This window comes from Protopterus annectens, chromosome 17.part0, assembly GCF_019279795.1.
Source record: "Protopterus annectens isolate FY-2018-M chromosome 17.part0, PAN1.0, whole genome shotgun sequence".
NCBI lineage: Eukaryota > Metazoa > Chordata > Ceratodontiformes > Protopteridae > Protopterus > Protopterus annectens.
In genome coordinates this window covers 315827261-315841196 of record NC_056751.1, presented here as the reverse complement: position 1 = coordinate 315841196, position 13936 = coordinate 315827261, and the positions used below count along the sequence as shown (strand labels likewise).

Below are 13936 nucleotides of genomic sequence, written 5' to 3'. Positions count from 1 at the left end.
CTGTTTAGCTGTCGATGTTTGGGTGTTCGACAAACTAAGCGGTCGATTTTATAACACAGACCCACTTGAAAAGTTGCTAGAATTTCAGGATGTGTATTAGCATGCGTTTTCTGAAAGATATGAAGCCTGAAACTCAAATGTATGTTATCATTTAGTGACTTCAATCTTCAGGGATTTGCAAGAAGACCACAAATCTTATGAGGAAAAGACCAAATTTTATGAGGAGCAGACCCCAAAATATGAGGCAGTAATTTGGACATTCTGTGAAAATCTGGACAGTTGAGAGGTAAGCTGTCTACATATCACACTAAACCTATTTAATGGTGAACCTCACCTTTACTCCAAATATAAATGGATTAACTTCATTTCATCTAAAATCAAAATAAAATTAAGTGGACAAATACTCTACACAAACAAGAATCAATAATACCCGAATAAACTAAAATCCTTCTAGAAGGAGACATTCATGCTAATTCTGGTTCCCCCTATTACAACCAACATCAAGACAATTCTCTTCCACACACTACTCTAACCCCTACCCTGGTAATTTAACTTTTGTTGCTATAAATATTAGAAGCATAAGAAATAAATCTACTGAATTACATGCCTGGATTACTCAACACAAACCTGAAACATGGCTTAAACCCAGCAAATTACACACCCCTGGCTATAATCTCATTCATAATGGTCTTATAAAGAGGAAAGGTGGTGGTATTGCTTCTGTATTTCTCAGTAACTACTACACTTCCCATATAACAAACCAATACTAAAATTCAATTCAGCAGAGCGTCTTATTATTTTCTTGAAAATAAACAAATATAAATAAATATGTATTACTGTCATTTACATCTCCCCTGGTGACAATATTTATTTATTTATTTATTTATTTTACATTTGTTGACCGGGCTAGTCTAACTGGATATATGTCCATTTTCAGTAGAGGCCCGAGGAGAAAAGCTCCGAGACAATAACAAGGACAGAAACAAAGAAACATTTATACAAATAGTACAAAATAATATTTTTTTTTTTTTTTTTTTTTTTTTTTTTAACAGCTAAAAAAGAAAAAGTTCTAGTTCAGTTTCAGTAAGCAAAAAAATACAAAAAGTCATAATGGGGAGATACAAAAAAAGAGAGCAATAAGTATTTAGCTTGCCATATAAAGAAGGTAGAGGAGTTTCAGCAAAAGAAATCAAGTTTGAGAGTTAGAGTTAGAAAGAGGATAAAATAAGTATCAGTCAGGCTGAGAGCAGGGGCAAAGCCATTTGGTTTTCATGAAGTTTTTCAGCTGATTCTTGAAAAGGTTGGTGGAAGTAAGGGATGTGATCTCAGTTGGAAGTTTGTTCCAGGAATTGCCAACTGCATTTGAGAATAGGCAGTCTCCAGCTTTGTTAAAGGATTTGGTAGTGGCTACTTGTAGTTTTTTAGCTGATCTTAGGGTAGGAAGGTTTTTATAAGAATTTACTAGGTTACATAGTATGGGAGTGTTTGAAGGATGATGTAAAATCTTGTGAATAAAAATAAGTTGCTGGTAAACTAGTTGGTTTTGTACTTCCAGCCATCCGAGATGTCTAAGGTTAAGGCAGTTATTGAGTACGGAAGGGGGCACCAGTGGCAAATTTAGCTATGTTGTTGTAGGTGGTTGCTAGTTTATTTACAGTTATACTGCAAGATATCTTAAACTGGATATCCATAACTCCACAAGAAAAAAATACTACTAAGTGATGTCAATATCAGTTGGTTAGATATAACCTCTAACTCCCCTACATCAAGCATGAATTTACCCAGTTTCATACAACGAATAATAGCGCCACACATTATAATACATCAAATTCCTTATTAAACTGGATTCTAGCCTCAAACCCTAGCTCTCAGTGACTATCTACCAATCTATTCACCCAGACATCTCACACATCCACTAAAAACAGCATGTTTATAAAACAACATGCAACCTGTCCAAGTTTAACTCAGAAATATTCACTACTACCCTATCATCTATTAAGTGGAGCATCCTAAAAATCCTCTTCTTAGGTGATGCTGTAAATGAATTCAATGTAACTTTCATAAAAATCCTAAATGGCCTTGCACCTCCTATAAGGAAGATACTTCTTCTTCTTTTAGCTTTTCCCGGTTAGGGGTTGCCACAGCGGATCATCTGTCTGCTCATGATTGGCAGTGGAGTTTTATGGTGTTGAGTTGCCAGCCTGGCACCCAACCTTACACAGAAGGCACACACACACACACACACACACACACACACACACACACACACACACACACACACACACACACACACACACTCACGCCTAGGGCCAAAACAAATAATGCAATTTGGCTATCCAAAAAGAGTAGAATGCTAATGCAAGATAGAGAAAAAGCATGGAAAGAATGGCAAAAACATAAAACACAATTATATCTCAAAAACTTCAGAATGCTCTGCAACTGTACTAAAAAGCAAATAAATGAAGACAAAAAATTATACTGTTACAACATTCTGGGCAATAGTAAACACAACCCTAAAAAATCTGGTCAGCTATTAAAGATATATTACTTCCTGGTCAAAAATTCAATGCTAACCCCTCTCCTGATACCTCACCACTCAAAACTGCAATATAATGTAACTTTTATTTCACAAATAGTATAGCATCCCTAACCAAAAATTCCCCAACATTTAATCCCAACCCTGCTCAACAGCCACATATCTCCAAATCCACTCACACCTTCAAACCTGTGTCCACATCCTATATAAAACTGGTCTTAAATAAACTCATACTATGGTCTACTTTAGATGACGACCTTTCAAATGAGTACCTTAAAATAAAATATCAGCCTACAGCATTGCCTATCTTGTCTCAGTCCTTATAAATAATTCAATTTAGGAATCCCATATACTCTCTCTCTGAAAGAAAAAAAATCACATATTATCCCTCTACACAAAGGAGGAAATTCAACAGACATCATTACTTTAGACCTATAGCAATCTTATCCTCCCTCTCCAAAATACTTGAAAAATATCATCAGAAACAATTCCTAAACTATTTCTTGCTGGAAGAACTCCTGTTCTTTCCACAACATGACTTCCCTCTCACCCCATAGTACTAACACTGCACTTCTAACCTTTAACGATACTGTCAAAAAAGCTTGGGATAATGGCAAACTAGTCTTCTCTTTACTACTTATCTAAAGCTTTCAACACAGTTTGTCACAGCAAACTTCTACTTCAAATGTCCTCACGGTCTGTCTCAGCCCACCAAAAAGCTACTTGTCCAATAGGTATCAGTAAAATGGCACTTCATATTGTCTCCATACCACCCAGTCACCAGCAGTGTGCCACAAGCATTCTCCCCAACACCCTCCACAGATCCACACAGCAGGTCTCCCTAATACAATACACAGGTGACTCCACATTCATATGCACATCAAACAACTTAGCACATCACCAAAAAATTACTCAGAAAGATTTAACAATCACTGTAATATGGCTTTACAACTCAAAACTCATGCTCAAACAAAAAAAATATTTCTTTTTCCCCAAATCTCTCTCTCTCATTTAAAAACAAACTTTAAAATACTCTCTTAATTCTACAACCACTGAAATCACTTCTTATAGTCGATAGTGGATGATAATCTTAAATTCAACCTGCCTATACAAAATTGCATAAAAAATCACCAAAAACTAGGGAAGCTTTATAGAGTCAAAAACTTTCTCACCAGCACAACTAAATGTACACTTGCCACTATTTATGGCACTCCCATCCTTACTAACCTTCAGGTAATACAAAAAGCAAAACTTGAACAATGCTATAATAAAGTGGCTAAATTTGGAACAAATAACTCTTTCAGAACCCACCACTGTTTAAATTGATTAGAACTACCCCATCAACTTCAAGTGGCATATACACAACTTCTTACTACCTATAAAATTATCCAGCATCCATTTGCTTGTCCAGCACTAAATACTGTTCTACACAACTACGTTCCTACTTGGTCATTATGATCCAATGATCGCAAACCTAACAAATACATTGGACATGGTCTGTACTCATACTATGTTGCTAAGGCCTGAAACTTTGTACCTGTATCTCTCAGGTTAATACCCTCCTTCCCTCCGGTCCTTTAAAACAATTTGGAAAGATTTCCTTGTCAAAATCTAGCTCTGTTTTTGCTCAAACCCAGAATAAACTATATTCAGAAATCTGAACAACTACCCATTCATACCTTACACCTCATTCCCCCCCTTCTTCACTCACTTCCTTACTTCAATTAATTTCTTTCCCCTGACTCTCTGTGTGAAGTCATAATGATGTTTTTTTTCTACAACTTTATATTGCAATTCTTGTGTGTATTATAACAACTTACCATTAATTTCTCTAAACTCTCTCAAATGTTTCTAAATATTAAATGATTGTCATATAAATTGCATCTATTCATAACCAATGTTTTCACATTATGTGTAATTTGTTATAATTATTTAAACTGTATAATTTTTTTTATTATTTCTGAAGACTGTAAAATTATTGTTGTTGAAACATTTTTGCAATACTTTGGAGCTTTTCTCTTTGGGCCTCTGCTGAAAATGTGAACCTACCCAATTGGACTTTCCTGGTAATCACATACCAATAAATAAGGGCCCATAGTAGATCCATTAGTTAATCCATTTATTTGTTCATATATTAGGATGAAGAACATATAGCAGAGTGCATGATTACATTTCTCCACAATCTGGGTATGTCAAGAGAGGAATATTTATAAAACAGTTGACCCTCATGCCTCAATATTTTAATTTAACAAGTAAATAAAATATAAAGCTGAACAGAACTAGTGTGCTGATGTTCAGGGAATAACTTCATATATGAAGATGCATTATCTAATTTCCTACTTATGAACATGGGCTCCAGATGTCACTGCTGAAGTGACACCCTGACTCTATGTGCAAAAAATAGTAAAAAGGGATTGTGAATGGATGGATGGATCTCTTGTCTTAGACTGATCATTTTAGTCTTGAATAAGGGTTTTTCTGACATAGTATCATTTTGTGTACATAGTGTGATCTAGAATCTTTTTAATGTGATATGCTCATCTGTTTGACAGTTAGTGAGGGGGATTAAGGCTAAGGGGTACTAATGAACTGCTTTCTGTAGTCCAAGGTCTGAGTCTCTTAACCAGATACTGCTCCAGGGAAATTCATAATTTGCGCTAGGCTCCTCAGTGGTCACCTGGAATACATGCCTAGTAATTACCTATGAATAATAACACAATTCTGACTTACTTATAAGGTCATGGTATAAAGATTATTTAAACTGTGATGGAAGGTTAGGGAAAAGTATAACATATAAAAGACAGAAAAACAAATCAAACTTTTTTGTAACTCATTAAAACTGTTTGTAATTTAGTAACATTGATTTTCAAGTGGTCATTAATCAATCAAGGAACAGGAAGAAAGGCACAGTGTTTCATAAGAAATATAACTTTATTGAAGCTATACAAAACAAATGTATCTTTTGGTACCTCATTAAAAGAAATCAAGAGCATTTCCAGCAAGCGTGCAAGACTTTGTTAAAGTAGTTTCTGAATTCAGTGTTGAAAACAGTATAAATAATTGGATTGAGGGCACTGTTCACGTAGCCTAGCCAGGTAACAGTACTGACCAACCAGGCAGGGATATCACAGCAGTCACATAGTGCTCTTGTTATATGAACCACAAAGAAGGGTGTCCAGCAAAAGAGAAAAGCACCTGTGGATAACAAAAAGAAATAGAATGTGAGATTCAGAGAAGTAAGCAAAATTTACTTTCAGAACATTTCTGGTGGAACTGTGCTCTAAACATTATTGAGGACTTTATCAACAGTAACATAGTTGTACTACATCTATTCATTTGCATGCTGTTCAGCTTATCCATAACTTAGAGCTATGAACTTCAAGAATTTCAGAATAATTTTTCCAGGGAAACAATTTTACTTTGTTATACATGCACTCACACCTATTACATGAGCTGTTAAACTTAAACAAAATTCTAAAGGAGTAAAATGGCTGAGAGAAAGGTGTTATTACCAAATTATGCATCTATCCTTATGATATACATCTATAAATAAACAAGATATCCATCCATTGATTCATCCAATTTCTAAACCAAAAGACCTAGTGACATTTGTAGTGGAAGCAAACTAAGCAGGACATTTCAGACATCTCTAAATCCTAAATCAATCCCCATCTCTTCCTGTATGATCTTGAGATGTTCTAGGCAAGCTGAGAGATATAATGCCTTCAGCATGTCCAAGCTACATTTTATTTATTTATTTTTATTTTACATTTGTTAACCGGGCTGGTCCAGCTGGATACATGTCCATTTTCAGTGGAGGCCCGAGGAGAAAAGCTCCACTATCTACTACATGATAATTAACAGTAAATTGTCAAATACATACACATATTCACACATGACTGACAGTATGATACAGAATATTTAGGAATAGGCAAGGAAAAGCTCTACTATCTACTACATGATAATTAACAGTAAATTGTCAAATACAAACACATATTCACCCATAACTGATAGTCTGTTACAGAATATTTAGGAATAGGCATGGAGAAAAAGTACACAGTGTAATGGATATACAAGCAAACACAGAACTTAGGACATTTGTATAAGATAGAAAGAGGAAGGTAAAAGGGTAGTGTTGTAGATAGAGTAACAGAATGGATAGAGTAATATAGTAGAAGTTGGTTATTAAAAGAGGCAATGTCAAGTCGATTAGGGAAAAGGTACAAGATAAAGAGGGCATGTCTTAGTAGTACAGGTATTGTTAAAAGAATAAAATAGGAAAAAGGAAAGATATGTGTATAGGAGATGGGAGCCATGATAATCAGCTGGGGTAGTCACAAGAGCAAAGCCAGTGGTTGGTTAGGTAGTGTTTTAGTTTAGTTTTAAATATAGAGATGGAGGTTTGGGATGTTAGGTTGGGAGGAAGTAGGTTCCATTTTTACCAATTGAGTTGGAGAACATAGATTCTCCTGCAGCATTTCTTGATTGAGAGGTTTGAATTAGAATTTTGCTCAAGAGCGAAGGTTTTAGGTTGTTATAGGGCTGGATAAGGGTGGAGAGCATAGGAGTGTTGACAGGGTGGTGCAGGGCTTTCTGGGCTATAGAGAGCTGGTAGTATAGAATAAGGTGAGGTAGCTCTAGCCATCCAAGATGGCGGAGGTTTTTGCAGTGGTGTGTTTTATATGGGGAGGATGTGGCAAATCTGGCAATGTTATTATAGGCTGATGTAAGTTTATTGATGTTATATTTAGTTAGGTTTGTGTAAATAGGGGAAGCATAAAGTAGCGTAGAGATGAGATGCGTTCTGGCTATGGTAGTTCTTGCCTCAGAAGTAAGGAAGGATTTGATTCTATACAGTGAACCTAGTTTTCTATTAGTTGTTTTTATGGTTGACTTGATATGTGAGTCAAATTTGAGTTGGTTGTCAATAGTTATGCCAAGGAGTTTGGTCGTTTCATCTGGGGAGATAATGGTACCATTGTTTGATGTAAGAGAAAAGTTAATAGGGGGGGATTGGTGTGTAGGTTTGAAGAGAAGCAGTTTAGTTTTCTTAGGGTTTAGAAGTAAACAATGATTAGAGAACCATTGTTCTATGGTTGAAAAGTTTTTTGGGTAAGGAGGTGTAAGTCATCTTGGTTGGAGGCAGAACAAATGATGGTAGTATCATCAGCGTATTGAATGCAAGTAGATAGGGGGGTGACATGGTGTAGGTCATTGATAAAGATGGAAAATAGAAGGGGACCTAGGATGGAGCCCTGAGGAACCCCTAGGGAGGATGGTAGGAGCTCTGAAAGATTATTGTTCCATAGCACTGCTTGTTTCCTATTCTCAAGGTAGGAAGTAAACCAGTTAAGTGCAATACTATCGAGAGAGATGGATTTAAGTCGGTGCAGGAGTAGTTGGTGGTTCACCATGTCGAAAGCTTTAGATAGGTCTACAAAGAAGGCTGATGAAGGTAGATTGTTGTTTCGGTTGTGATTAATGGATTCAATAAAGGATAGTAAGGCTGTGGTGGTGCTATGGTAGGGACGAAATCCATGTTGGCAGTTAGCTAGCAGATTATTTTGAAGGAGGTGATTGAGTAGTTGTTTATGGATACACTTCTCCATTATTTTTGCAATGGGAGAAAGAAGTGCAATAGGGCGGTAGTTTGAGTATTCAAAGGAATCCCCACCTTTGAAGAGTGGGATGATGTGGGAGATTTTCCAGAGTGAAGGTATGGTACTTTCTTTAATGGTTCTGTTAATTAGTAAAGAGATTGGATATGCAACTGCTTTAGCTCCAAGCTGGAGATATTCTGCTGGGATTTTGTCGGCTGAGGGAGTGGAAGGTTTAAGTTTTTGAAGTAGGCGTAGTATATATGATGTGGGTATAGGTTTGAGATGAAATGGTGGTGGGGTACAGTTAGAGGTGTCTAGTAAAGAGGGGTCAGGGTTTTGCTGGCTAGCTAGATTGAGTATTGTAGAGGTGAAGAAGTTATTAAAGGCATTAGCAGTGTTTAAGGGCGAGTCAGGGTGGGAGCCTATTGGGCTAGGAGTTTCTATTTTGCCAGGGGATAGTAGTGAGTTTATTGTGTTCCAGAATTTCTTTGGCTGGTGTTGGGAGGAATTTTGTAGCTGGATGTAAAAATCCTTTTTATCTTGTAGGATGGCTAGTTTAGTCAGGTTTCTTTTGTTTGTAATTAAGGTGGTCAAGTGAGTTTCTAGTGGTTCGCCATTTAGTCCAGGCTTTGTTTCTACTAATCATAAGTTGTTTAGTGTTTGTTGAAAGCCATTTTGCCGTTCTAGATTTCATGCGTATAGAGCGCATGGGGGCATGCTGATCAAGAATGGTAAGGAAGGTGTGGTTGAAGTGGTTAACAGCGTCATCTAATGGCAGGGTTTGCAAAGGAGACCAGTTGACTAGGCTTAGTTCATTTTGAAACTGAAGGGGATCAAAGATTTTTGTGTTACGACAAAAACGGATGAGAGGTGGTTTGGCTAGAATAGTTTTGTGTCTAATTATGTATGTTAGTGAGTGGTCACTAAGGTCATCTGGTAGTGTTCCTGAAGTGTATTTTTGGTGGGGATTGTTTATTAGGATCCAGTCAAGTATGGTTTCTTTATTGCTGGTTTTATTAGTTCTAGTTGTAGAATTTATGGTTTGATGGAAACCATATAGGTTGATGTGGGTAGTTGGATAGGTTTGTTTACATGTGTTCCAGTCAATGTTAAAGTCACCTAATAGTATAGTTTCTTGAGGGAGAGTTGTTGAGAACCAGTTCAGTAGGCTTTCTAATACTGGAGGGTTGTTGCCTGGGGGAAGGTCGCAGATGATATTAATTGCTTTATGTGGATTGAGGGATAGTTTGGCTATTATAATGTCTATGTTAGTGTTATCTGGAGGGTATAGCTGGTTTTACTTATTTCTAGTCCAGTTTTGTATAGAATGGCTACTCCGCCTCCTTTTTCCTAGTGCGGTCTTGTCTAAGGATGTTATAGCCTGGTGGAATAATTTCATTGTCTTTTATAGTGGATTTAAGCCAGGTTTCAGAAAGGCAGAGGATGTCATATTTGTGGACTTCTAGTAGGGCGTGGAGGTTAGGGATTTTGTTACAAATGCTGCGGATATTGAGATGAGCTATAGAGAGTGATTTGGAGTTTAAGTTCTGTAGAGAAGTCTTGGATTTTGTCTGTTGGGAATTACTGGGAGTAGTGAGGGTTACAGGGCCAGGGTTAGGGTGTATGTCACCATCTCTCAATGAAGAAATTAGATTGGGTGAGGGGTCATAGAAGTTGATGTGCCTAGAGTGAAAGAGAATTAGATATTTAATATGAGAGAGACGATGGTATTTTGGTTCCAGATAAGAGTTATAGTATGTGGCACAAAGATATATAGTGTGTGTGTTTGGATGGTTAATTTGTGTGTGTTTGTTTGGAATGGTACATGTGGAGAGAAGAGGATGCTCATAGTAGGTTAAGTTATAGGTGGCAAAGAGAGTTGCTAATGTGGATAGTAGAAGGAATGGGTGGTGTATATGGGGCATGTTCTGTTAATTAGTAGAGTATGGTAAGTTGAAGTATGTTGTGGAGGGAGGTGGAGATAGTAATATTAGTGGGTGGGGATAGGAAGAGTCAGTGATTGACTAGAGTATGTTGGGAGGGGTTTAGTGGGGATAAATGTAGAGGTTCCAGGGCGGGTGGGATTTGGGGGCAGGGAGGGGAGCGGAGTGACCAAGAGGGCTAACGGAGCGGGATGAGCCAAAGGAGTAGAAGAATGCTGAGAAAAACAATCAGCCAGGTGGAAGAAACAGGTATGTAAGACAGGGATAGTATGAGTAGTGTGTTACAAAACAGATATTCAATGGACAGTGTTTATAAGGAGGAAGGTAGGCTGGTGTAGAGAGGGAGGAGGTATATTAGAAGGGAGCTGAGTAATAAGTAATATAGTAGTAAGGGAGCTGTATAGTAAGTAATAGATCAGAAGCAGGTTTGTAGGGGGAGATATTGTAAGTAGGACAGAGCGTTGGAGTGAGGAGAGCAAGGGCTCAATAGAGTGAGAGGGAGAGATAGTGATAGAGATGAGTGTTCAAGGGCACTAAAGGAAGGAGGGTGTAGATCATAAGATAGGGACTGGTGATGGCTGCTGGTAGTCTAGGACGGGTTGGAAGGCTAGGTACGCAGTAACAGATTATTGGGTAATAATAGCTTTTACATACATAGGTATTATTTACTTTGTTTAGGACGATGGACACCCTTAATGTCAGGTTGCGGCTAGTAGGCAGAGATCTGGATACAGTTCAACTCCGCCAGTAGGGCCAGGAGTCCTATAATAAACTTGGTCCCGATAGGAGGGGAAGCAGATGTCTAGATGGGAGATAGAAGGAAGGAATGTTGAGTTACTAGAATCATTAAATCAGATATAAATTAGAAAGGAAAGCTAACATTCATTAAGCATAAACAGAGATATTTGTACAGTTTCAAACAATGTATAACACTCGACTTACATTAAGCATAAACAGAGGTAATTGTGAGGTTTCAAACAAAGTGTAACACTCAATACACAGAGTTTATACAGTTAGCAGTGAGGTTAGATAGATTAGCATTATATCAGTTGCCTGCACAGTTTCAACAATGTTTGAGACACTTAATGTGCTGAACGAGTACTACTACAGCGTGTCCAGATAAACATTAAATCAATTGCCTTCCCATGTTCACGGCAGTTTGACTTGCACAAAAGCACTGAGTCGAAGCTAGTACTGCATAACATACCAAGTCATTCAACAAGAAAAATATACTAGAGCAGCGAGTACCCAATTAGCCCAGTAGTGCTGTTCAAAGTTATCGCTGTTAGCAGCGATGGCATGAATAAGCACACATAAACACTATAGGAGTTGCCTGAGCAGTATAGACAATAAATAAGACTCAAAATGCGGTGGGCGAACGCTGTGTACCACGTGACCAGATCAAAATACACTCAAACAGACATTCTATTGCCTTCCCCGTGATACTTCAGTAGAAAACCCACTAATTGCACTGAGCGATCGCCCACAGACTTTGGCGTATTCTAGACGCAATATCAGTTGCCAAAATAGCTAAATATAGTAAAACCATACAGGGACTATGTTTTAAGATAAACGCTGCATGTAGAGATGCAACAACTACAAACATCCAAATTCAGCCTGAGCAACAGTACAAGCCCTTTAAATCCCCCAGATAATGACAACCAGCATCTTTAGAATCTACAGTGAGTATATCTTCCATTGCTGGGCTCATCAAACCCCCCCCGGGGCCTATTCAAACAATTGGCTGACAAAGACCATGGGATCATGACAGGCTATAACGAGGTATGAAAACTAGCAGTGTAAAGTACCACATTCCCAGAGTTCAGAACAAAATAAGGAAACTAAAAGCTGCAAAGGGCATTCCTCCAGCTCTCTCAACATTATCTCAGTCAAAGCCTAGCAACAAGTTTGACATAGTTAAGATGCTGCAAGAACCTCATTGGGCATGAGGCCATTGTCCTTCAAAAAAGTTTTTATCTTCATATCCAGCAGATGTAGCAGCCTTGTTAATACGCTGTTTTCCCTAAAGGTCAACATCAGGAACTTGAACCTAATGGTCATGTTCCTTTATCATTCAATACCCACTTGCTTCACCCCACCCATCCTTCATTTAACAACTTTGAATGACTATGTGACAAACTAAGTTGACCTTCTGCTTCACACACAACACTTAAATTCTACAATCTGACCTTGGGGAAGATCATTGCATCGGTCCAACTGAAAAAATGAAATCAGCATTAAATTCATGTGTATATACAAGGGTGGTTAGTTGGTCATTATAAATATCATTGACTATGACTACAAAATTCTAGCCATCTTGAATGGCAACTTGCATAACTAACAATGATGATTAAGAGTATAGTCACAGCCTAACAGTATGCTGACAAAGTTATTTAGGAATTGGTTTGGAATGATCACATTTCTGTTTACCTGGGTGGATTTTTCTGAGATGACCATCCTTATATTCCCAACATTTCTGAAATGCCAAACTCCAGAATAACATAGATACAGGGAGAAGTGCAGGTTGTAAAACTGAATCCATTGCCATCAACATGGAAAGTGAGCTCAAATCCATCATCAGTGAGGCACAGTAATTTATAACTGACTCCACAGACTGCATCAACAAAGTTAGCACCTACAGGTCTATGCTGACTGGCTACTGCTCACTGTTGCCGTTGAATCCCTTTTACCATGTTTCTACATGAATAAAGTGTGAAGGCCATAAGACAAATTGTGCATCGATCAGGCAATTCATATAATACTAAAGAAAACAGCAGCTTTTTTCCTGTTGGACCTGCTGCTCAATAATACTGTAGCTGTCTTTGGCTCTCAGGTATAAATATAAGTAAAGTAAGCAGCTAATCATAGAAGCAAGCTACCGAGTATAAAGATAAGTAAAGTAAGCAGCTAATCATAGAAGCAAGCTACCGAGTATAAAGATAAGTAAAGTAAGCAGCTAATCATAGAAGCAAGCTACCAAGTATAAAGATAAGTAAAGTAAGCAGCTAATCAGGGAAGCAAGCTACCAAGTATAAAGATAGGTAAAGTAAGCAGCTAATCATAGAAGCAAGCTACCAAGTATAAAGATAAGTAAAGTAAGCAGCTAATCATAGAAGCAAGCTACCAAGTATAAAGATAAGTAAAGTAAGCAGCTAATCATAGAAGCAAGCTACCGAGTATAAAGATAAGTAAAGTAAGCAGCTAATCATAGAAGCAAGCTACCAAGTATAAAGATAAGTAAAGTAAGCAGCTAATCAGGGTATAAAGATAGGTAAAGTAAGCAGCTAATCATAGAAGCAAGCTACCAAGTATAAATATAAGTAAAGTAAACAGGTAATCATAGAAGCTAATCATAGAAGCTAGCTACCAAGTATAAAGATAAGTAAAGTAAGCAGCTAATCATGGAAGCAAGCTGCCAAGTATAAAGATAAGTAAAGTAAGCAGCTAATCATAGAAGCAAGCTACCAAGTATAAAGATAAGTAAAGTAAACAGCTAATCATAGAAGCAAGCTACCAAGTATAAAGATAAGTAAAGTAAGCAGCTAATCATGGAAGCAAGCTACCAAGTATAAAGATAAGTAAAGTAAGCAGCTAATCATGGAAGCAAGCTGCCAAGTATAAAGATAGGTAAAGTAAGCAGCTAATCATAGAAGCAAGCTACCGAGTATAAAGATAAGTAAAGAAAGCAGCTAATCATAGAAGCAAGCTACCAAGTATAAAGATAGGTAAAGTAAGCAGCTAATCATAGAAGCAAGCTACCGAGTATAAAGATAAGTAAAGTAAGCAGCTAATCATAGAAGCAAGCTACCAAGTATAAAGATAGGTAAAGTAAGCAGCTAATCATAGAAGCAAGCTAC

At 37.5% G+C, this 13936-nt stretch overlaps 1 protein-coding gene across 1 annotated transcript in view; it reads right to left on the bottom strand.

The window, feature by feature from the left end:
• Positions 1-5509: 5509 nt before the first annotated feature.
• LOC122791284 (D(4) dopamine receptor-like) overlaps positions 5510-13936 on the bottom strand; it is a 458928-nt gene continuing 450501 nt past the window's right edge. The window contains exon 4 of the mRNA XM_044058967.1: positions 5510-5731. Coding sequence (XP_043914902.1) covers positions 5520-5731 — 212 coding nt within the window. The 3' untranslated portion in view covers positions 5510-5519. The remainder of the gene's footprint in view (positions 5732-13936) is intronic.